The sequence below is a fragment of the Pelobates fuscus genome, chromosome 3 (assembly GCF_036172605.1).
Source record: "Pelobates fuscus isolate aPelFus1 chromosome 3, aPelFus1.pri, whole genome shotgun sequence".
Lineage (NCBI taxonomy): Eukaryota > Metazoa > Chordata > Amphibia > Anura > Pelobatidae > Pelobates > Pelobates fuscus.
The window spans coordinates 186,901,529-186,927,363 of record NC_086319.1 but is presented as its reverse complement, the minus strand read 5'-3'; the positions used below and the strand labels follow the sequence as shown (position 1 = coordinate 186,927,363).

Below are 25,835 nucleotides of genomic sequence, written 5' to 3'. Positions count from 1 at the left end.
TTGCATTTATCTATTTTGTCCTACTAATTGTATGACAACAAAAGGGTGTTTCTGCTTCTATGCTAGCATTTTAGACCCTATGTATAATATTAAATAAAATGTATTACAGAATAAAGGAAAAATTTTTACCTCGCCTATATTTCTGGAATAGATTAATACATATATAAAAAGAACAAAGTTATTGAAATCTCTTTGAATACCATATGTGCATGATATTGAATTCCACTTTTCATCTAAATATATTGCAATGCATTTTCATCTATTTATAGTAATCATTTTTTTTTTTACAAATATGTAGATTCTATGTATTTAACATATTATAAATAGAGATGTCCTGAACAATTCGCCGGGAACTGTTCGCCGGCGAACATAGCTTGTGCGATGTTCGGTCCGCCCCCTATTCGTCATCATCGAGTAAACTTTGACCCTGTACCTCACAGTCAGCAGACACATTCCAGCCAATCAGCAGCAGACCCTCCCTCCCAGACCCTCCCACCTCCATGACGAATAGGGGGCGGACCGAACATCGATATGTTCGCCCGCCGCGGAGACCGCGAACAAGCTATGTTTGCCAGCGAACAGTTCCCGGCGAACTGTTCGGGTCATCTCTAATTATAAACAATAAAACCAATTGCTTTTGAAAACACATAGTATTATAAATAACTGTTCCGTTTAGGATTGTTGTGATAGCTATTTGGAGCTTTCACTATACAAATAAGAAAGGAGGGTTGTTTGGTATCTATTGTCTTAATATAATGAACTATTTCCTTTAGGATTATTGTAATGGCGGTTCTGGAAGCTTCCGTATACTTGTAAGGAATGAGGGTTGTGGAATATCTGTCGAAAAATGCTCCAAAATTATAACCATTCTGTTCAGAAGTGGAGAAATTGAGTTAATTGATGAACAGGTAAGAATGGTGTAAACATATTGATAATTAGTTGATCCTTGCAGGTGTCAAGTTTAGAATTAACAATATTGAATAATGCCAGAAGACTAATGGTAACTTTTTGCCCAAAACATTTTCATCACTCAGTAACAGGAACAATGAAGGATGTACATCCCAGGAAGCTCAGTCTTTGAAGTCTGGATCATGGTAGACCAAGATTATGAATGTTTCCTATATGATAGAAAAGGAACAATGCTTATTTAACAGCTGCTGGTACAGATTATAAAGGGAATCTTAAAATGTACACTGTGAAAAGGTCCAGATACAAGGGAAGCCTGATGTACGGATGAATCCGAGCCCTGATGATTAGTGATTGACTTAGGGTTTTTCTCCAATTCCAGGAGTAATTCCCTTTATAACACATGTTTTTTTTTTTTACCATAGTCTCTACTCTACTCTAGAAAATAGACTCATAATTCATTGTTGTGTTATCACCATACACCAGTACACCATAACGCTACTGTTTTGCTGAAATAAAATAATAATTTGTGCAGTGAAGGGCTTCTTTATAGAGGTTTACTTTGAATGAGTAGAGCTGCCATAGTCTGTCTAATAAAGTAATTCCTGGACTGGAAGGCATGCCTTGAGGACTGGCTTGGAAACCACTGCCCTAAAGTGTCACTATCTCAACTTGGTGTGATGGGTGATAAGCATATTTTAACATGTTATTTATATGGCATTACATAGTATAACACATGTGGGAAGTTACAATTTGGTTTGTTTATTTAACAGATTTGTCTGATACACTTTCTTCCTTGCTCAGGTATACATTGCAAAACCTCCAGTGGATGAAGCTAATTTGGAAGTTTTACATTCGGGGAAATTCATAATTCTCATTCTTGGAAATGATATCTCTGTTGCCTGGGACAAAAAAATGACAATTTATGTCACACTGAAAGAAACCTTCAAGGTCAGTTTGAAAGGAAAATATTGTGTATCTCTGTGTATATCCAAATTCCATGAGGAGGCCCATTTCTTATAGTCTATTTGTTTTATTTTTTAAATAACATATTTTCAACATTCTTATTAAAGGAACCATGTATACACTTTACCAACTTCATCTTATTGACATTGTTATAGTGCCTGCAGTCCTGACCCCCCTCCCCTTTTTTACCCCCAAAACTCTTTATTTCACTTATTAGAAGACTTGGAAGTGCGACTTCAAACCACACCTCCGTTCCTCTGTGTATAAGAGCTGGAAATCTTACTTCCTGACTCTCGTACGTAACATATTGTGACATAACACACACAAACTAAATAAATTAAAACAAATGAATAAATTAAAAGCAAGCACAGTGCCATCCAGGTCTGCCATAGAAAATCATTGTATTTACACTGAGTGGCGCTTATGCACCTAAGGTCGGAACATTGGATTGGACTTCGGGGAAGGTGGTGCTGGAGAAATGGTGAGTAATTTGTTTTGTTGTTTTGTTTTAATTTTTTTAATTTTTTTTTTTTATCAAAGATATGATTTCCTAACACTACAGTGTTTCTTTAATATCTTGAGTGAGCCTTATTTCTTTTTAAGGACTATTTCATTATATTTTTCATTTCATGTGCTTTGAAGCTAGAGCAAGCATAAGAAAGCAAATCAATCTTCTTATGAAGTAGCTTCAAAAGTGAAGATTTTATGTAGTCTTATTATATTGGCATGCAATTTGACACAATAAAGCAGAATTCTCAAAAGTGAAATTTATCCCACAACAGCTGCAGTGCCAATTTATCACTTCTTAGTAGATACTTAATATCTGTGTGTATACATTATAATACACCCATTTTCATGATAATCAGTGCATTTCACACAAGTATTGTAAACAGCAATATCATATATATGACAGAGAGAAGTTAGTAGAAGGACAAAGCAAATGACGGACTGGTGTTTGAATTGCTTGGGTTTTGGGTATTGGTTGCTTCCTGAAATCTTGGTATTTTTGTGACAGTGACTAATTCTCTGTTAATGAGACAGCATAGATAATGTGTGTGTGTGTACATGTAATGTAACATCTCAACCACTCTGATTTTGTTTATTCACAGATTGTTTGTGTATAGTAACTTAGGGTACTTGCTTGGATATATTCTTACATTTGATAGTTTAACCATTTAGTGGATAATTTGCTATTCTTAAATGGGATTGCTATAATTAAGAATACCAATTTAGAGAGCTATCTACTAACTAAACAAATGAAAGGGATTTTCTTAATTTCAAAATCTGCACACAAAATGACAGAATATTTATAAGCAATATCTGGAAACAAAAACCAGAATGGCGAAAAGCCTAAAAATGTAGCCATGGGAGCTACCTCTCTGGTATTGTAGACACACAGCTCTTTATTGTGTGCTGAGGTAGTCTTTGTGTACATTACTCAAGCTCAACATTTAGTGAATAAGGGCTACTCATTTTATATGTATATAGTATTTTCAGCCTTGCCCTTTAGTTTAGCTATATCTCCCTTGCACTCCTTTTTGTTACACTCTGTATCCATTATGCAGGAATTTATTTATTTATTTTACAATTTTCTTAATTTTGATCTGTCAGTTGTCTACTACATTGGTTCCCAACCCAGTCCTCAAGTATCCCCCTACCAGTCCAGGATTTAGGGATTATCCAGTTGTGTCTACGGTGTTTTTAGAAAAATGTAAAGGGTAATCCCTAAATCCTGGACTGGTAGGGGGTACTTGAGGTCTGGGTTGGAAATCCTTTGTCTAGTACAGTGTTCTCCAACAAAGTCTTCAGGGACCACCAACAGTTCAGGTTTTTTCAGTATCTCCATTGGAATAAAACAGGGAAACACATGAATCCTGCACTGTTGGTGGTCCATGAGGACTGGGTTTCGGACCACTGGTCTAGTAGATAGCACTCTAAATAACAGTGTTACCCTTATGTTGGATTTCTTTATTTAAAGATACCAAAATTCAGGTGTTATGTAGATTAGAGCTCCCCTATTTGGTATCCTTAAGTATGGTAGGGATAGCAAAGAAGGGTTAGTTATCTACTGCACACTACTAAAAGATCAGAATTACTTTTCTTAATTTTGATTTTCAGCAGTTTAGCAGAAAACATCCTAAAGTGGTACTGTGTAACTTTGTAAATGCCACCTTCACTCATTCTCAATAGGGAATTTAAATCTAGAAATGAAAGTGAGAGTCACTCCAAGTTCCTATTTGTATTATATGAAATGACACAAATCAGAGCAACCCATGAATTTACACATGTGCACAAGTCCTAGAATGGATACTTGTATTCAGCATACAGTGGTATAATCTCTACTTAAAGATATTTGTTCCCTTCTCAAATATGCAAAACATAAAATATACATTATATTGCAAACTGTATATTTCGATAGGTGCTAATAAATTGAAACCTACTTACAAATTAATGAGTAGTGTTAAATCAGAGGTCTTGGATATTTGTATACAATTGTTTTGTTTGCTTAATACACAGCACTTAAGTGGTTTATTCCCCACCAAGGAAATAAATCTCCAGTGTAGTAGACGGTAAAATAAAGGTCCAGCAGATGAAAAAGGTATAAAGTATATTCCAATCCTGTCCGTATTGCGTTGCAACCAATGTATTGTAGTGGTTTACATTCCAATGCTTTACCATCTGTGTTGTATTATGTGAGAATATTTTTTTGAACACATTGAGGAAGCATGCCAGTATGATGTAATAATAAAATAACAAATCATAAACTATTTTTATGTTATATTAACTAATTGAAAAAGTATTATTATTTTCTTAGGACAAAGTCTGTGGTCTGTGCGGGAATTTTGATGGGAGTGAAAACAATGATTTGACAAGTAGCAATAATCAGGTGGAAGTTTACGCCAGTGATTTTGGGAATTCTTGGAAAGTAAATTCTCAGTGTGCTGATTCTAAAAAGGTGAATATTAAGATTTTTAATAAATTCTGTTTTAATGTGTGAGGTTAGCAAGACTAGTAAGACTCTATCTAGTTTTTGTGTAATACAAAGATAAATTAAAAGGACAACATAACGTGAGGTATACAAATCTGTATTCTTAATGCTCTACTCTTCACATCCCTAGTTAGTTTTAGCCCCATCCCCAGTGTGTACTGAAAAAAATATATTTAAAAAAAAAGTAACTTACCTTTTCTCCAGCGCCGAGTCTCCCTCGGCACTGCCACCTGCTAATTCTCATGTAAAGTCATCTTGTACATAAGTGCTAAATGAATGTCCGAATCAGTGTCAATGTAACAGAGGTATTCAGAGAATCAGGAAAACTGTACATTCTATTCAACTATATACATTTTGAACTGACTGTCCATTGAAATATACAGCATGTAAGTATGTTGCAAATATGCTGTTGCTGCCTCAACATTCTTAGATATAACTAAATGCAGAAATAGATGAGTTCATCTGCAGTCACTTGCTAGATGAGGCCTAATAACATAATAAACGCATTAGTAGCAGGGGACAGGATCCCTTGTGACAGCATGGTGTCAATGATTTATTTTTTTTATTATCATTTTTTAATGAAGGTTTTATCATTTACACAACCACATACAATGCCATAGATATCATGTACAAGGAAGAAACAGTTGCATATTAACATAGCAGAATAAAACAAATGAACATAAAAAAAAAAAAACAAACCTTGTTGGTTACTCAATGCTATACAGAGCTTATAAGTACACTTATTCAGTTGTCTATAAAATATAGTTAGTCCAAACACATGTACAGTACTGTTTCCAGGGCCTTTTGTCCTCTGCAATCCCAGGTATGGAGACACAAAAGTCAAATCACAAGCAAATGCTGTGCAAATATGTCATTACATTCCTTTGCACTGCGCAGAACAAATGCAAGGCCTTTCAGCAGGGCTCTGCACATGGGCTGCCCTGGAAGAGGATTAGAAGATGCTTACTTTGAGGTGGGAGTGCTTGTCATTGGTCATGACACAATCCCCCTCCTGGTTGGTGCACTTGTCAACAAGCCAATCATTTCCAGATTTATTGGGGAAGGTTATGGAGAACATTGCTTTTAAGTAAGTTGGCAGTTCAGAGAGGAAGACTTCTTCTGGGATAACCCTCACATGCAGGTTGATGCTGAGCAAATGGTTATCCATGTCCACCATTTTTGCCTGCAGAATGTTATACTCAGTTTCTAGGGATTGCAGTTTGCCCACTACGTGATTATGTGCAGTATAGAGTTGCCTGTTTTCCTCTCCAAATGGTGCGTCCTTAACCCCAGTTCTCTAATCTACTCATGAAGGTTTCCTGTGATCACTTTAAACTCTGTCTTCAAAGTAGAGTGCAGGTTCTGTAGTATTGCCCTGATTTCAGCTGAGGAAGGCTTCGGTTTTTCCGAGCTATCTGTATGTTTCCTGTAAACCCCTAGACAGCTAGACATTTTGGGACATGTATAGTAGAATTAATTAATTGAAAAATGGTGTGTTAAGTGTAAAAAGAGCATACTCTTAAAGAAAACCATCATTGATATCCAAAATGGAAAGTTAATGTGAGAATTCACTTCTGTGTTAGCTGAACCCAGACAAAGGGTCTTGGCATTGGGTTCTATGAAAAATTAAGTTTAAGTTGTTGAACTGCTTTTGCAATAAGTTTAAAGAGACACTCTAGGTACCATAACCACCTAATCTGATTTATGTTAATTAAACTGTTAAGTAGTGTAGTTATCATTTTGCAGAGATTCTCAATACTCAGCAACCTGCAGACTGGCTACAATGACAATACAGAAAAGGTGGAGCCTCATATTATACCAGGGGTTGCAGGTGGTGATAGGTTGAAGGCATCAACGTAGTCACTTCCAGCAATCTGTGGCATGAATTTGTATGGCGTGAGAAAGAGCATAACTCCACTTTCAATATAATGTCATTGAGTACCAGGCTGCAGGCTGTCAAATACTGAACATGCTAAATCATGCTAAATCATGCTAAATCATGAGCAAACGATTTAACAGTGATAAGGGACTCATCACCATTAAACTTCAATCACCATAACCACTTCAATCAGTTATGGTGCCTAGAGTGTACCTTTTACACTAAGTGGAGAGATGGTGCCAACTCTTTTCATGAAAACCACTACAATAGGCTGCTGTTGAATGTTTTAAATATAATAGTTTCCTAAACTCCAAGGTGAAAAAACAAGATTAAATAATAATAGTTAACTGAAAGTGTATTTACATTTAGTGATAGCATCCCACACTTAAGAAAATATTTGTCATTAATATTTGCATTATCATTTCATGTAGTTTCCTGCAGGAAAGGCTCTGTTACTGTGCCAACAGAATAGTTTGAAGCAATCCGCCGTGGAAACTGCCTGTGACATTTTGACAGGTGAAATCTTTGCTGAATGTGAAAAACTGGTAAGTTTTCAAATGTCTCCACCCTCCCACTACTGGAGGTTTAAGAATTGAAATATATATATATGTTCTTTCTGTTACACTCTGACATTTATATATTATCAAAACAGAATTAAAAAAAAAAAAATAGATTACCATTTCTAGAAGGTAATCTCCAGTTATATGTTAAGATTTCAGGAATACCATAGTACCAATATCCATCGGTGTTATAATGCATTATTGTATCAGTGATGTAAGAAGACACATTTCAGTATGGGTGAAATATAGAACCCTGGAAAACCCCTAAACACTGCTAATTGATCAGTAAAATATATAGTGAAGAGGCACTGGTCGAAACTGCACTACTGGCGCAAGTGCATATGTTTCCAAAAGCCCTTCTCAATCCTTAGGAAAGGTCATCTGTCCTAAATAATGCCACATATAAAATCCGCTGCAGTTTGGTGTGGGTTTAGCAAAATCTCAGTTATTGACTGCTATAATTTCTAGCACTACTTCAAGTGCTTTGATTAATATGATTAGAATAGAGCTACGTATAGTTGAAAATATTACACAAACATATATTATTTGTGGTATTTTTATTTCCAACATTTATTGTAACATAGAAATTAGTACATTAAGGACACTCTTTCACATATAACCATGACTGCTGTTCAAGAATCTCAATACATTTTAAAAGCTTTACCTCAATTTAAACCATGGTGCCTTGAGCCCTCAAACACTATTCAGATTAAACCAGCCCGTAGTCTTACTTTTGCGTGCAAGATTATATCTGTAAGATTTTAAATATATGATCCCCACACAAGAACCTTCTAAAGGAGTATACATCTAATCAAACCCATATTATCCTCTTTCAAAATAAAAATTTGCTTGGTTTGTAAAATAGTATGTATATAGACCACATGGGTATTGTGTACACTAAACAAATTATTTTAAAATTCTATCAATTACAATTTGTTTAAGGTAAACCCAGAACCATACCGAGAGATCTGTATGTACGAAACGTGCAGCTGTGAATCTATTGGGGACTGCGCATGCTTCTGTGATTCTGTGGCAGCTTATGCTCATGCATGTGCTCAGAAGGGAGTCAACATCTACTGGAGAACACCACATTTGTGCCGTGAGTTAAAGTGATCCTGACATCGGAATACCTCACTTACCAAAATCGGTTTAAAATGGGAAAATATGCATATATTTGTGCAGCAGGAGCCATGTTAGAGTTGCATCCCAATTCCTAAACCTTATTCAAACTGTACTTCCCATTAAATCAGCTGCTCAAGTACAGGAGTGATTCTGTTTACTCCGCTGAACTGAAAGGAGTTCAAGGGGAAAACAAAAGAAAGAATGAAAAGGGAAAATGAACCAAAAGAAAAAAAAAATAGAAAAATGAAGGAAAGGAAATGACATAGAAAAGAAAAAGGGAAAAAGAAGGAAAGAAAGAAAAAAAGGGAAACAAGTAAAGAAGGAAAGGACTAAATATGAGGGAAAATGGAAATTAAAAAGTAAAGAAGGAAATAAAAAAAGATGAGGGAAAATGGAAATTAAAAAGGAACGAGGGAAAGGAAAAAAGGAAAAGGAAGAAGGAAAGGAAAAAATTTAAGGTATGGAAAATAAAGACGAAAGGAATAAATGAAATAAGGAAAGGAAATCTAGCTTGTGGTTATTCACTAAAGTAAGAATTGTTGGGAATTCACAGTGAACTCAATTTGAAATGTAAAAACTGCCAAGCTGGAAGCATATCTCAGCTAGAGCTGTTTTGGCCTTAAATTTTAAATTAACTTGGAATGCCCTACAGTTCTTCTTTAGCAAATAACCCTGTAAATAACTAAATTAAGGGATACAAAACAATTATTTGAGCGCATATGACCCATTATCTACCATTAGACCTGGTAAATCATCATCATATTTCCTAACCAAATGTATATTGGGAGATTATACTCTAAATCAGAGGTCTACCTAGGATATTTAGCACCCAGTCTGTAATTGTCTGCTTGTGCCCCGCATGATTTTATTTTATTTTTTTCCACTCTACCCCCGTGTATCTCTCTGCACCATCTTCCCAAGTCCACTCACCCCTTTGTGTATTGATCCTGTTTCTATTAACTCTGATTTCCTGTAACTGTCCCTATCTGGACTGTAACAAGGACCGGCAGGATTGCAGAGTTATCCATGATACTTTGTTTGGTCTGACTGTCACTGAAGCATTCAGTATCCAAAGTGACTGCAAAGAGGGCAAGACAAAATGTTAAGACCTTGCTCACTCAATTCACAGTGCACACTGTGCAAACTGAGCTGCACTGAGAGACTGGCCAAAGCTGCATGACAATAGCTGCTGCTACATTATGGCCAGTTATACCTGGTAGAGGAGTACTTTGTGCACCATTTTCTCTGATGTCACCTGTGGAAGTGTGCCTCCTCCACTTTAAATGATATTGTTATGACCAGGCTACACCTGCATTTCTGCCCATGCTCCAATTCCTTGAGCTGTGTGCTTGGAGCTAAATGAAGAAATGGGAGTCAACTCTTCTCTGCACCTGATATGCAGTGTCTGAGGAGGGAGGGGGGTTTAAAAACAAATGGTCTACTGGGCAACGTCTTAACAAATGTGACAGTATAATTATTGGTGCACCCTAGTCTCCCTCACACGCATAGTGGGTGAGTGGTTAATAACAAAACTAATCATAAATAATGATCCCTGTCAAGAGAACACCCTCTTAATACAGATACAAATAGCATGCTCCTCCACATAATGCAATAGTAAGCCTAGATCATTTGATTTGCAGTGCCTTAAAAAGCCCATAAACTTTCATTTTTGTCAAATTGCTGTATATGGAGGAAACCCTCCCTCCCCCCACTAAATGTCATTTTTTATATTTTGTATGGTAAGAAATATGCAATATCTAAGGTTATTTTCTCCAGGAACCACTGATGCATTTTCACCTGTTTCTCCTTTTCATTTGAAATGTTACTAGACTTTACAGACTGCTCAAGAGTTTTAAGATTGTGCCTCTGAGATTCCATTAAAGCAGTCACCACTGTGCACATGTTAAACTAAGCTTCGTCTCATGTACATAAGCTAGTAAGCTAGTCAACATCATAACATTTGATCAGTACTTGATGCAAACATATCAGCCAAGCCATCATTAACTAGTGAGGTTTTACTCTTCTAAATACTCTAGTATATTATTACATTGAATGGGATTTTGCCAAATATTATGGATTGTTTTTTAAAAATTTTTTTTTTTTTTAATTCAGCTCAAAGTTGTGAAGAGAAGAATAAGAAAGAATTGGAATATGTATGTGAATGGCGATACAACAGCTGTGCGCCAGCATGCCCGGTGACATGTCAACACCCTGAAAAAATGGATTGTCCCTTTAAATGCGTTGAGGGCTGTCATGCAAACTGTCCGCCTGGTGAGTTGATTAATATGCTTTCCTTACCCAGTATTACACATCCAGTCTGTGTATTGCATTACTTTGTTTTGTCAATAGTGATTGAAACACAGACAGCATAATGGAAAAGTTGAAAGCATTATACGCTTATTTTTGCAGGAACACAACTAACAGGCTTATCCTTATGTAGCAGAAATCACATATGGGGTACCAAGAAAGCATGCCACTATACTAGGCATTTGCAGTACCATTTTTCATGTAATAAAGGTTTATGATTAAACCCTGTATAGTATGCATGTTTACTGTTTTGTGTTTGTTTTGTTTATAGGATTATGTGAGCTTGCATAATTTGTGGTTAGAGGCACTTCCAATTTAAAAAAATAAATATATCTACCTTAGTTTTCTTTGGGGTGTTTCCAAGGGTGTTTGGCTCATTCATTTCAGTGGCATGTGCCTTCTCACCAGGTGATGTCAACCATAATGTCTTTCTATCTTATGAAAATCTGTAGTAGTGTTCAAGGGAAGTACCTGTGGTAAACATCTTTTTGGGACTGAGAAAAAGGAGCTAGAATATAAATTTGGGGGACAGAATATGATCCAACAGGGGGTAGTACAGGCTATAAAGTGCACCTGAATCGGATATGTTTGGTTTCTATCAGAATGTATTTAGTTCAGTATAACTTCAAAAGCCGGCAAGGACTAGCTAAGGTGGGTGTACAGAAACCCATTCACCTTACCTTACATGAGGACAAGTTTCAGTCTACACAATAAATAAAATGAACTTGCAGTAGGGTGTCTTGTTGGTTGTAGCTGGCGTCCTGATGCTAAGTGCTAACTGTTTAACTTGTTGGCAAGTTACTGTGGACAAATATATTTGGGAAGTAGCCCCTAACTTCCTCCTATGCTGTTGTCCCTGGTGAACTTATGGTGCAGTATTTGGGTAACACTGGCATCTTGTTACCTTGCTGCTACATCTGAAAGGGAAGCATGTGAACCCACTTCATCTGTCCCTCACAGATTTGTGTCAGTGTCTCATTATGCCTGTTGTTGCACACATAATTGTGGAGTCTTTATCTAAGCCACCCACACAGTCATAACCATGAAGCTATTCAGCCACATACCCACCTTGTCACCATACAGTTACATAAAGCACTTTACCACCATACATTTACATACAGCAACAGATTATTATACCCAGAGCCAGACAATAACCTAATCAGAGTCGCATGTCACCAACCAGCTGCCTAGTTAAAAACAGGCAGCTATTCAGTTACATATCATCACCAAGCCATTCACCTAGTCCTATGTTCCCACACAGCCATCCACCTAATCATATCCAACCCCATTTGGTCACATACTCAACCAGCATCCTTCTCATATGCAATTACCCACACTTGTTACATACCCCAACACTGATACCAAAATGGACGCCCACACAATCAAATAGCCAAACACCCAATCACATATTCCCTTCCCAATTACTGGCCAAGTCACTTACATCCATCCACTGAGGAATGTTCATCCATAACCCTCCCGCTCAGTCCTACACAAAGTCACCAACCCACATCCATCCAATCATTTACTTTCATCCTAAACCCCATAATTCACCATCATCTCAATCATATTCAACCAATTAAATAACAACATAACTTAATCTACTCAAATGCATTTCCCTCTGTTGAATATCAATGCTGTAACTTGACTCAAATTCCAAAATGTGTTCACAAGCACTGAAATTCAAGACCCAATCCAAAAAGTGGTAGTATTTGATTTGATCACACTAGTACTGAACATGTATCATCATCAATGTTTGAAAAGAGTATTTTGGTGCTTTTATGATAGAATCACTGAATATAAGCAACACTGGAAAGGAAGGTCTAGAGTGGAAATCCCGATGTGTATGTACCCATCTATTAGCTTAGCACAACATTTTAATGAATTGGAAAAAATATTTCTATTTTGTTAACCAGCTTCAGCAAAAATATTTCAATATTGTTTTTCCACAAACCTTAACATATTTCTCTAATCATGGATAATATATTCCAGGTCTTATTTCATTGTTTACTTAGAAATTTGTCTCAGATAACCCTATGTGCTGAAGCCTATACAGAGCTACTATAATGTCAAGAGTTCAAGAAACATTTACAGACATTCAATTAAAGCTAAAAGGGCACCCACGTGAATAAAACGTGCTTATAAACATTCATGTAAAAACATAATCTTATAGTAGATTAAATGTTCTACAATATAAGACCTCTTCATACTAATAAATCTATGTATATATATATATATATATATATATATATATATATATATATATATATATATATATATATATATGCATGCATATAGCATATCAATGTACTGTCACATATTATGTGACACGTGTCACATGCATGGAAATACGATATTATGAAAAATGTGCTTACAATAATCCTGACATTGTTAAATGACTGTTTTTGTTATTTGCTGTCCCTTTCCTTTAGGTAAAATACTTGATGAGTTATCAGAATCATGTGTTGATCCCATTGAGTGCCCAGTATGTGTGTTCAATGGTCAACGTATACCAGAGGGAAAGAGCATTTACTTGGAAAAAAATGATCCTCAACATTGTCAGTCATGGTAATTTATTTTTATTATGTCTCTTTAGACTGAATTTTTAAAATTATAATGCAACACAAAAAGAAGCACAATTTGATGCCGTGCCTCATTTTAAGATAATAATTATACAGCCATTTTATGATGGCTTTAATATTATCTGAAATGATTTTTGCATCAAGAATTAGTATTTATTAGACGTGTGATTTGTTTTCGACTGAATTGCAATTCATCTGAATTTAGGCTTCTTAGCGCATCATCTAAATACCATAACTCTAAAGCTTCATTTTATGGACGTATCGAACAAATTACTTCTGTGAGGACAAGCATGTTAGTTTGATTCAGAGGTCCGTCTGTGGAAAAAAAGAGATGATTGATGGGACAAAAGATGATGGTTAGGGGACATCCGCTAAATGTTGATTTTATTCACAGCTCAAGTTAGAAGCGACCAATAGATATATCATGTGTATATTTTGCTGTACATTGATAGGTTCATTTTTTTCCACCATTTTGTTCACTGATCCAGCAAGAAAAAGTAACCAACAGAAGAAAAAAAGGAGGAGCAGAAAAAAATTGCTATATTTATATATATTTTTTATAAATTATAATTAATAAATATACAATACATAAATATTTTTTTTTTTTTTTACTTGTTCTCCTTTTTTTTCCCCTCTATTGATTACTTTTTCTCCCTGGATCATACACCTATGATGGTACTGCAAAATCTAAACATAATATTTATATTATGCATATAATTTGCAGTACACTGACTGGCCAGGTTTTACACCCTTTTGTTCAAATCATTTTCCAAATGTGATCCTCGGAAAATATTCAGGAAGAGACAAAACACCACATGGGAGACTATCAGGATAACAAAACTAAATTTTATTTCTGGATAAAAATAGCAAAACATGAGATTACTTATAAAGGTTTAAATTATTCAAATAATTAAACGGGGAAACAATTTTAAAATTCCAGATGGGACTGAGACAAATAATGTCAACATGTCAAGGTCCTTGGCCATATAGAGAATAACTTATACATTGCAGAAATACACTGAAAACTTAAACGATTAAGACTAATTTAGTAAATTTGGTGAATCCTCATCACAAAATCTGTATAGTGGGGGGGCGGGGCCTGACCGCCGGTCGGATCAGACATGTTTTGTCTGAGCTCCTGCTTCTGAGCTTGGAAAACGGAGCTAACTGCGGACCAAATGCTGAAACCGACCTGGAATTGTGACCACAGCGTTACTCAGGCGACAGCGATCCAGGGGACACCTAATAAGACCCACACCGGCACCAAAGTAACCCGAACAGGGCCTGAGGCCTACGAGCTTGAGCCTGGGTGAGACGGCCGCTCGCCCGGTTCTCCGACCGGCGCTCTGCCACCCCCCCCCCCTCTGGACCGGGGGGGTCATCCCGGTCCCCACAGGCGGTCACCACACCATGCCACAGAGCCTCCACCCAGGTCCTGCTGGACACAGAGGATGGAGCGGTGTACTCCAAGATGGCCGACAGCCACCTTTTCTGAGCGGGAAACTCTGCCGACACCAAGCAGCGCACCAGCGAGTTTGGACTTTACCTCACGGCGGAGTCCTGCAGCAGCCCCCGCGACAAGCCTTATGCTCACTTCAAGCCTGCAATGAGGATAAGGAGGTGTGGAGGCGGAGGGGGAGCGGGAAAGAGCGGGTCCCCCCCAGGGCGCACTTCAGATGAAACAACTACCACATGCAACGGCCCCCCCTGGGCTGAAGGCCACCGTGGAAAGAATCCCGGAGCACTGGCCGTACACGCCGAATATCCGAGGCCGCTGGCGGCAATTACCACCGAGATCCACGGCAGTGCCCCCGCAGGGGAAGAACTCAGCCTCCCAACACCCCTGAGACCTCCTACCCGAGAGACTGACCTGCCTCACACGACGGCGATCAAAGCGACTCCCAGTCAGTCACCCTCTCAAGCTACAACACCCCTGATCAAGCGGGGCATCGGCTGAAACAACCACATCATTGAGGCTCCAGACCCACACAGCGAGCGACAGGCAAGTCGGAAGATCGGCATATAGACCCCACACACTCGCCTGCTGGGACTTTCTTATACAGATGCCTGATACTCATCTTTAACGTGACTTTGCCCAGCATCCTATAATATATAACGTGTAATGCTCATTTTCTGCTCCACTAGTTCTAAATTAGCCTGCTTCTCCCATTGTTCCAGCCTGCCAGAACTATATTTTAGATGTTATTTCCTAACTAAATGCTTGCAGCCTACTAAATGCAAATTAGCATGATATGTAACTTAGTTATGTCTTAGCAAGCATAGGCTATAAAGAATAGCATAGAGCAAACGTGATGTTAATTTGTTTAATTTAATTTGTTTAAATGTGATATAATCAGACAGCCCCTGGTACCAGCTCGGTATTCCCGCAAAACGCAAGCAACAATCCTTAGCTTAATAGTTTAGCATCTCTGACCCACTCTCTTGCCATAAAGGATGCAATTGCTAAGCTGATTTCTTACCCATATTGAACCCCTTGGAAAACTTAAATGGGGGTTAGACTTTAGCATGTCAGCATATTGCTCTCCTTCTGTCTAGCTCTCTAGACTCCCACCTGCTGCTGTAGCACTATAAGGCATAATGTGCTCTGTTAAACCTGCATTTTTACTAAGCAAGATAGCATAACTAATCACACTGCATATATAGTACAAGCTTTATAGTATATAACAAGCTGTTAAACTTAAGCTACATTGTGTAAACCTCGCCTTTGCATTAACTAACATAATTCATTTTTATTTTATTTTTTTTGCATGTTTACGCTCCAAGCTTTAAAGACAACTCACTAAGTCTACCTATTCTGTAAACGTACTATTTGTCTCTCTAACTTAACTCCTTAAAATTGTGCAAGTCAGACAGGAAAACTCACATGTTAATTGAAATGTCAATCTACTGTCTACGTTTTCTCTCAACAAAACCTAAAAACTGTGCCGTGCATGGTTTTACTGTCATATGTCTATCAAATATTATTTTCACTACATGCCAAAATTGTCGCTGGCCTGTTTCAACATATTAACAAAATGAGCATACATACACTTGTTCAGCCCTAGCAACACTGCTAATCACGTAGGTTCAGGCGGTGTTCAACCCGCACATGCTCCTGGTTCAGAATGTTTCTTAAATTACTCGATAAACTCAAACGTGTACCACTCTTGTTTCATATCAAAAAATGTGTGCATTCATATCAATATGCCTATACTGTCAACTTCACTGTTTATTCTCATCTCGCTTATCCTGTTGTGGCATAGCGAGACTGCTTGTTACCCTCATGCACATCAAAAATAAAGAATTTAAAAAAAAAAAAAAAAAAAATCTGTATAGTGATGCTTCCTTAACCCCTTAAGGACCAAGCTTCTGGAATAAAAGGGAATCATGACATGTCACACATGTCATGTGTCCTTAAGGGGTTAAGCTGATACCCTACATATTTTATTGTAAATGAATGGGTAATATACTCATCAGGGAAATTTAGCTTCCCTCTATGTTGTTCCACAAAAATTAGAGCAGTATAGTAATAAATGCCTATCTCAATATAATCTCAATTTATATGGTCCATCATGTTTTACAAATACTTTTATTGTTTTGGTAGGATTTAAAATGGTACGTGATTTGTCAAGTTTTGTTAATCTGTTACATTCCTATACTATATTAATGCTTGTCAAATATGCTGAATAATAGCCATTTACTATATTCCATATTTTTCAGTATTTGTGAAAAAAGAACACTACACTGTGTTGCTTGTCTAAAAGAACCTAGAACAACTCCAGGATCTACTACCCTTTCACCAGCTGAGCCAACTGATATTGAAATAGATGAGGGAAGATATGAATGTAACAAAATGATGGACCTTGCTTTCTTGGTTGATGGATCCTCAAAACTTTCAGAAAATGATTTTGAGATTGTTAAGACGTTTATTGTTGATATCATGGAAAAGATTCATATTTCACAAAAGAGAATCCGAGTATCTGTTGTGCAGTATACCTCTAAGTCAGCGCCAAAATTATTTGGCCTCAATGAGAATAAGAGGCTTGCAGAGTTGGTGCAACGAGTGAGAAAAATGAAGTACATTGGTAGCACAAGTTCTTCTACCTTTGAAGGCCTAAAATATGTCTCTCATTATGTGTTTCGTGAAGCTCCAAGAGAAAATGCTCCCAAAATTGCAATGCTTTTGACAGCAAGTAGATCAAGTAGTTCCTCCAAAAGCTTAGAAGGCATAATGAAAATGATTGTTCATAAACATATTACAGTGATCCCAGTTGCTATTGGCCCAGATGTAAAAATGGATGAAATGAATTTAATTCAGAGTAAATCAACAATAAACAAACCATATATTTTGGAAAATGTTCTAGAGTTGGAAAAAAGAAGAGAAGAAATCATTAATTATTTGTGTGATTTGGCACCAGAGCCAACAATGGCTTCAATACTTAACCAATATACAACACCTCCTAGCATAATAACTGAAAAGCCCCACCGAAAGAGTGCTATTGTTCCATTGATTACACCTAATGAGAAGGTCATTGATTTTGTTTTTTGCATCGAAGGTTCAGAAAAAGTTGGAGAGTCAAACTTCAATTTGGTCAAAGAATTCCTTGAAACTCTAATCCAACGTATGGCTATAAGTGAAGAAACAATTCACATTACCATTATTCAGTTTTCCTACACCGTAACTGTAGAGTATTCCTTTACAGAAAAACAGTCAAAGGAAGATATTATTCAACGTATACGAGAAATTAAGTACCAAGGTGGAAATTCCACCAACACTGGGAAAACCATCAACTTTGTCAGTGAGAACATTTTTACCCAAACCTCTGGTAGCAGAGATAATGTGCCTCATTTAGTTTATATGGTAACCAGTAATCCACCAACTGATGTCATCACTAGCACTGATAAAACCTTCAGCATTTTTCCCATTGCTGTGGGTCCTGATGTTGACATACATGAATTTGATCTGATCACGACTGTTGATAACCTGATCAAGCTTACAGATTATAATCAACTCATAAATGAGGCACCAGATTTAGTGTTAAACACATGTTGCAAACATCCAGGTGAGATACATTACAATAGTTTATTGTTTGTATACCGATTGTCTTAACATTTTACAGTATATATAATACATTTCTATTTAAAAATACTTTTTAAAGAAGATTACATGAGCATTATGGCAACCCATAAAAAATGCACATTGTATTATTTTTTCATTGTGAAGATGTCATTGAAATAGGGCTGAGGATGTTTAAATAGTAATTTAAGGAAACACATTGTTAGTGTTAGAATTATTAGTGACATTTTAAACTTTAAACTGGATTAGGCATGGCAATGAATGAAATGTGTTGAATACTAGATGTTTAATGCAGTTAATGACAGAATAATTCTGGGAGTCAGCAAGAAATTCTGGGAGTCACTCAGACATATAGTTTGAAGTTGCTAGTGACATGTATTTACCTTTGAATATTATCATAACAGCAAGGTTTAGACAGTATTCATTGGCTCTTCCATTCAATAAATACTGTTTAAATCTGGTATGAGCTGGTAAAATAATGTGGAAGTGTGAACTTTATCAGACCAACTAAAACGAGAAGCAGACACAGACACCCGACAAAACAAGGTAAGAGTAAACCCATTTGAAAGTGGTTTGACACATAACCAGAAGACAAATCCCAGGGTGTCCTTGCAGAATACAAAGTGAACTCCAGGTTTAATGCCAGAGTAGCCAAATGGAGAGCATGGCTGATTTAGATAATTCTTCCACATATTCCAAATTGACCTTACATTTGAAATGTAGTTTGAATTCTCACTTTAGTGACTAACCATGTAATCAGAGAATTGAAGGAGAAATATGACCTGACGTACATGTCTTCTCACAGCATACTGCGAAAAACCTATGGACGTCATATTCATCCTTGATGGTGGTTCAAATGTAAGTCCATCCCAATTTGAAGATATGAAAACATTTGTCAAGACTTTCATTGAGAAAATCAACACTGGTAAGAAGTCTATATTGAAATTTACCTTTAAAGATATACTGTTTTTTTTTGTTTGTTTTTTACATTTTAAAGAGTTTACTTTATCTCTAAAATATTTTGCCTTGCACTTTCCCAGCTCTTTCCGGCAATTGCTGCATTGTGTCTGCATTGTGTTAGTTTATCAGTTTTTTGTGTGTGTCAGTGTATGTATCTAAACATATGTTAGTGTATGTATCTATGCATGTGTGCCAGCATTTGTGTGTCAATTTATTATCTGTGCATGTTTGCCATTGTTTGTGTGTATCAGTGTATGTATCTTTGCATGTTTGCCAGTGTTTGTTTGCATCAGTGTATCAGTTTATGTGTGTGACAGTGCATGTATCTGTACATATGTCATTGTATGAAAGTGTGCATGTGTTTCACTATATGTGTGTTTCAGTATATGTATCTGTGCATGTTTATCAGTGTTTGTGTGTGTCAGTGTATCAGTCTGTGTATCAAAGTATGTATTTGTGCATGTGTGACAGTGTTTGTGTTTGTCGGTGTATGTATCTGTACATGTGTTTCAGTGTTTGTGTGTCAGTGTGTCATCTGTACATATGTGTTAGTGTATGTATTTATGCATCTGTGCCAGTGTTTGTGTGTGTCAATGTATGTATCTGTACATGTCGTTCAGTGTTTGTGTGTGGCAGTGTATCATCTGTGCATATGTGTCAGTGTTTGTGTGTGTCAGTATACATATCTGTACATGTTTGTCAGTGCTTGTGTGTATCAGTTTGTGTATCTGTGCATGTGTGTCTAATACTGCATAGAAATAGAACTCTGCTAGGATTATTAAATAGTAAATCCACGTTGGTATGGTATTTGCATGACCACCTCTACTAGCCACCTCTGCTCTATAGTGGTATGGTAGATGTGGATAAATAAAAACATCAATAAACCTAGACATCAAATCAAGTACATTTCTTACTTGGGAAATAATTTTTAAATCACTGTGTTTTGTTAAATTGTTTTGATGATGACAAATAATAAACTTTTATATATTTTAAAGGTAACAAGGCAACTCAAGTGTCTGTTCTTCAGTATGGAATGTCAAACACAATGGAAATTGCTTGGACGGACCCTCAAGACAAAAGCAGCCTGCTTCAAATCGTAAATCATATTCAAAAGAGAGAGAATGGTCCTGGAAGAATAGGTAGGTATACATAAGATTATGTATTCTTTCATTTTACATTAATGTCATATAGCAGCACATATTGGATTATATACTAAGCTCCAAACATTTACATTTAGATACAACAGATGAACAAAAAACATGGGTAGTTTAGATGCAGGATTGGCAGGTTGAGCCCAATTTTCCAAGATCTATTTAGGGAAATTTGTATCTCCTAAAAATTTAATTCAGGACAAAGTAGACTTGGACCCGCATGGTCCAAGTCTACTTTGTCCTGAACCGTATGGTCCCCTAATGCCGAAAACAGTACCATAACATTCGCAGCTAAGCCCTGCTGAAGTAACTGGGGACCCATGAAGTCCTCATGCCGCAATTTGTTCCATAGTGGTTGCAGCTAAGTACCGCTGAGGACCATTCGTGCGTTTGGTTCATGCGAACGGCCGCCAGGGAGCTAGTGTTCGGTTCCATTCGCGAGAAGGGAAAGTGCCAAATCAGAGGCACCCAGGGAAAGGTGCTAATAGGCAGGGTAACTCCCAAACAGTGTCTCAGACCTGGACCAAAGTCAGTGGGCAGGAAGCCGGCTTCCATATGCCTCCAGGAGTCTATGGCAAACGTTCGTGGGAAAGAGCGTTTGTCACATAGACTAAGCATGAAATAAACAATGCACAAGCAGGTTCATTTTGATGTATGTTTTGAAATACTGCTGTGGCACAAACATATAATATATAATAATATAACAATATAATATAACATAATTCTTTACAACGTAGCATAAATATAGAGAAATAAATGGTAGACAGACACTATAATTTCCTCAAGATTAAAAACTTGGGGCTCCAAGGAATCACAACAATACAGAGAGGAACCATCAGAAATTAACCACCATTTTACTTCTTACCATGTGTGCAAGGTTGATAGTTATTTATTCTAAGAGGATGTGACCATTGACTGGTACCAAGTGGTGCAAATGTTCAAGCCCAACTATATGAAGACCAAAAGAGTCATTAAGACAATAGCATGAGCAGGGTGAATGTAATTATCTCAAAATTCATTGCACTTTAATCCCCACGTAATTTATCAATCTAACTTAGAACAAAATATCTATGGCTCAGTGAATCATTCTCAACTTATTCAGCTAGGCTCAGTTTATCTAAGTTGTAGGTAGTAAAATTAATAATTTCAATATCTCATATTCAGAAAATAAACATACCCTCACAATCAAACTGCACTTGGTAAATACTGAATTTGATACATGCCAGAGCTTTTAGTGGCACACTGTAGAAATTTAGTAGATTTGTTTTAGCACAACAGCAGTATGGAGATGTCCCTTACAGTTTAGGAACCAGTGACTATTCCTAACACACCCACTTGTCTGAAATATACTAAAGTTACATCCACCCTCTCCACACTTTTCTTTAAATTGTAAGGGGAACTAATAGTTCCATGGATTTTATATCACTCATAAGCTAACTATGCAATTTTAAAACAATTAAAAAAAAAAATCAATTTACCTGATATGTCAGGATGTCAAGGCACAGATTGGCATAAAATGCAAATTTAGTTGCCCCTTCATAATGTGAAATTCATGTGTGCACATGCTTGTATGACATGTAGGTGGCAAATGCTCGAGTGAAAACCAGTGTGCTGAATATTTATCTGTGGTGCACTCATCACCCCATTAAACAAAAGCATTTATTTGGAATAAGGAAATAGAAAACCGGTGAATCATTCCTTAGGTGTCATATTAAAGAATTTATAATCATAATTCACGTTGATTGTTTTAGGCACCTTTTAACCTGTATAGGATCGACAGTGTTCATAATGGTCAGTAAAGACAGGCATTTGCAGAAGCTGATTTAACATGGAGTCTGTGGCAGCTGGTGAAGTTATCAGATGGTTCGAGTGGTAGACCCCACCCATAAAATGATATGTTATTATCTTCTTGTACTTGGACAAACTGTTGCCCGAGTGGCTTGCTTTTTGTTACTATTTGTTGCAATAATCAATGGTTATGGGAGACAATAAGCTACACTTGGTTGCAGTATTTCAGAAATTTTAGCATTAACAGTTTTATGGTCAAGTTTTTTTTTGTTTCTCATTACTGAAGTCTAATAAAGCACTAAGGATTATTTACTATAGTAACTTCAGCCCCGCAACTCCCCCTCCCTCCTCTTGTCCCCCCTCCTCCCCCACCCCACCACACACACACTTACTTTTTTCTTCCGATCTGGCATTGGATCGGATTTTTATAATTATTGTTAGATTTTAGCATAGGGTTATTTCCTTTTGGGCAGGATTACCTATTAATGAACCTTCATTTTGAATCTGTGCTTATGTAACATGTTAGACCAAGATGTTCAAACGCTAGTAACGTTTTAGTGTGAAAGGCATTTCATTGTACCTTGGAAACTCTGTTATAATTTGTAACTCATTAAATAAAACTTTATTTTTAAGTATGGCATTGATGTATGTTCCATCATTTCAGGAGAAGCTTTGATGTTTGCAATTCAGAGTGTCATTTCAAAACAGCATGGCGGAAGGCCTGAAGCTTTAAAAGTAGCAGTCCTGGTTGTCACAGATAGATCATTTGATGAAGTGAAAGAGACAGCTGAAAGTGCTGCTCTAAACAGTAAGTATTGCATGTTGTGATTCCACTATGAAATTATTCAAGCGATCCAGGTATGTTCAAGTACACAGATTTTTCACAATGAAAATGAGCAATTTCATAAAAAAAATAAAAAAAAATGTTTAAAGATGATAGAAATGACTTGTGGGTAAGTGGGTGTGTGTACCTACCACCTACCCATACGGAGTCCTGTCTGCTTTTTGCACTTACAACATCTTTTATGCAATTTTATGGGTACATCAGAGTTCTCTTACAGTCTCAATGTCTGTCATTTGTCCTGATTTTAATTTAAGTATGCCTAGTAGCATTCATGTTCATAAGTAGTATCCAAAAACTAATCATCAAATAAATGCAGAGTTTTTGCCTTGATTGTTTTTATAGAAGATGGTGTTAATTTGTAGTGTCCTATAACATACATTCTTGGGAGGACAGAATAGACATTAATCATATAATTACAATATTGCTCTACCTATAGCAATATATGTAGCAGGTATTGTATCACATGTACATCTATAATTGATGACTGATTTGTATTAATGCTTCTCACCTTACTTTAAAGAACTGTCTATATTCCCTATTGGGATTGGACCCAAATATGATGAAGATGAGTTAAGGATTCTTGCTGGGCCATCAGCGAACAAGAAAATCATCAAGCTACAATCAACCGAACAACTACCGACTATGGTGATGGTTAAGAACGATTTCATACAAAAGCTTTGCTATGGTAATTGTTACCAATTTGGTACTAAACACTATGTGATAGAAAATATGATTTCTTTACTAGCAAAATATTAATCATTTCATTTTTTTTTTGTAGGCTAAAACGGTACTCTCAAAACAGGAAACAAGCACGCTCGTTTTCCTAAATATGATTCAATATTTTTGTTGCAATTTCCATCTGAAAATGTATATCCATTGCGCAAACATCAAACCAATTGACATTGGTTTGAAATGTATAATCCTACTCTTATATCTGTCAAACAGTCTGAGCTAAATCCCAAAATAAATGCCTGTTGACTTCAATGAGGATTTGTGACAGTTAAACTCCCTAACAAAATGTAAAAAAATATCCACAATAACGCGCTAACTCATAGTGAAATATTAATAAAAACTATTTAAAATAGACTTTCTCGTTAGGTTGGAAAATTTATATATTCCAGTAATGTTTCCAAGAATGAATTCAATAAAAGAGATCACAACTAGAAAATGTAATGTTTGTTTTGAAAAAATAATGTTCCTACGAAATGTTAAAGGTTCATTCACCATAAATAAAGTCAATGGTAACAGCATATAGTAAATTTAGTACCTAGGACTCTGTGGAAGACTGTGTCCCTCATCAAGTAACACTTGAGACTTGAGTCACTAGAGGTGCAGACACAACAGTGGTTCTTTTGCTGCTATTTTATTTACATTTCTTTAATCTTCTCATGTAAACCAGTATATTTACTTTTTAAATTTTTCAGGTTCTGATGATGTTTGTATTGATGAAGATGGCAAAATTAGAAAGGTATGCTATTTTTATTACTCATAAATAAGGAATAGGGCTTCGGCACACGATAATATGAGGTGCAATGTGGGTTTATTCAGCCATTCAGAAAGGTAGACAACGTTTAGACAGCTGATCACTCTTGTCCAGTGAGCTAAGCCTTTTACTGTAGGTCTTAGCTTTAGAGAGCTAAGGAAAGTTCCTGTTTAGGAACTTCCAGCACTCTGATACCAGCACCCGATGGACCCCAGGTAAAAAGTCAAACCCTTGAAAAATAGTTTCACTCCTAACACTGGCGCACATCAGACCACTTCTGGCGTCATAATAACTACAGCGAGCTATAGTGGTTATGGTGTTTAAATTGTTCCTTGAAATGTAGGTTAAGTAAACATAATATTAAAAATCTTGGTAAGTGCCAGTTCACCTTTAACTCTGCCGATTTATGTAAAATCCTACTAAATAATTTGTTACAAAATGTTTAATTTCTCTCTTTTTTTTGGATAGACCTTGTCATTACTCATTTATTGCAAGAAGCACTATCTGACATGTTAAATTACTTAATATTTGTTATTATCTGAATTTGAATGGTAGTCATTACATTTAACTAGTTATTTTCTTTTTCATCAATGGTTGACATAAGCATATATAGTTTTAGATTTTAAAATTAAAAGCTGATGTAAAGTTTACACAGAATGTCAAACAAATCTGAAATTTAGCAAGGCATACCCCCCTAGAACATTAATTAACATGAAATAGTACAAAAACACAAGACCATGAAATAATTCTCTAACCTTTTCAGTGCCAAATTGTGAAGCAATAAATTGTCTACTGGGTGTTTAACTTTTCTGCCAATTAAAAGTGGAATTATAGATTTTAAAACATTGTCTATTGTGTTTATTGTTTTACTGTTAATTTTTGTTTTTCTGTCACATCAGCCTGGGGAAACATGGAAACTATTAGACCAATGTTACACAGTGACATGTCAATCAGGTGGAAATATGAGCATCGAAAGTAACAGAGTGAGGTGTGAAAACGTTCCCAAGCCATTGTGCCCAAATCAAATGGCAGCAATTAAAATAAGTGAACCATGTGGTTGTAGTTGGACATGCCCATGTAAGTACTATTAAAAAAACAGAATTTTGTTCCTATATGTATCCTAAGAGTATGTTAGAACGTTAATATCTAATATCTGGTCTAGTATCCAATATGTATTCCGAAAGCTAACATGCTACTGTAACTTCCACCCTCCTTCCCCCTGTG

At 36.5% G+C, this 25,835-nt stretch overlaps 1 protein-coding gene across 1 annotated transcript in view; it reads left to right on the top strand.

Annotated features, from left to right (window-relative positions):
- VWF (von Willebrand factor) overlaps window positions 1-25,835 on the top strand; it is a 180,074-nt gene that overhangs the window by 90,381 nt on the left and 63,858 nt on the right. The window contains exons 21-34 of the mRNA XM_063447819.1: window positions 774-908; window positions 1,711-1,857; window positions 4,688-4,828; window positions 7,172-7,285; window positions 8,243-8,399; window positions 10,535-10,693; window positions 13,159-13,294; window positions 17,029-18,371; window positions 19,191-19,310; window positions 20,341-20,484; window positions 22,949-23,092; window positions 23,649-23,813; window positions 24,553-24,596; window positions 25,511-25,688. Coding sequence (XP_063303889.1) covers window positions 774-908; window positions 1,711-1,857; window positions 4,688-4,828; window positions 7,172-7,285; window positions 8,243-8,399; window positions 10,535-10,693; window positions 13,159-13,294; window positions 17,029-18,371; window positions 19,191-19,310; window positions 20,341-20,484; window positions 22,949-23,092; window positions 23,649-23,813; window positions 24,553-24,596; window positions 25,511-25,688 — 3,127 coding nt within the window. The remainder of the gene's footprint in view (window positions 1-773; window positions 909-1,710; window positions 1,858-4,687; window positions 4,829-7,171; window positions 7,286-8,242; window positions 8,400-10,534; window positions 10,694-13,158; window positions 13,295-17,028; window positions 18,372-19,190; window positions 19,311-20,340; window positions 20,485-22,948; window positions 23,093-23,648; window positions 23,814-24,552; window positions 24,597-25,510; window positions 25,689-25,835) is intronic.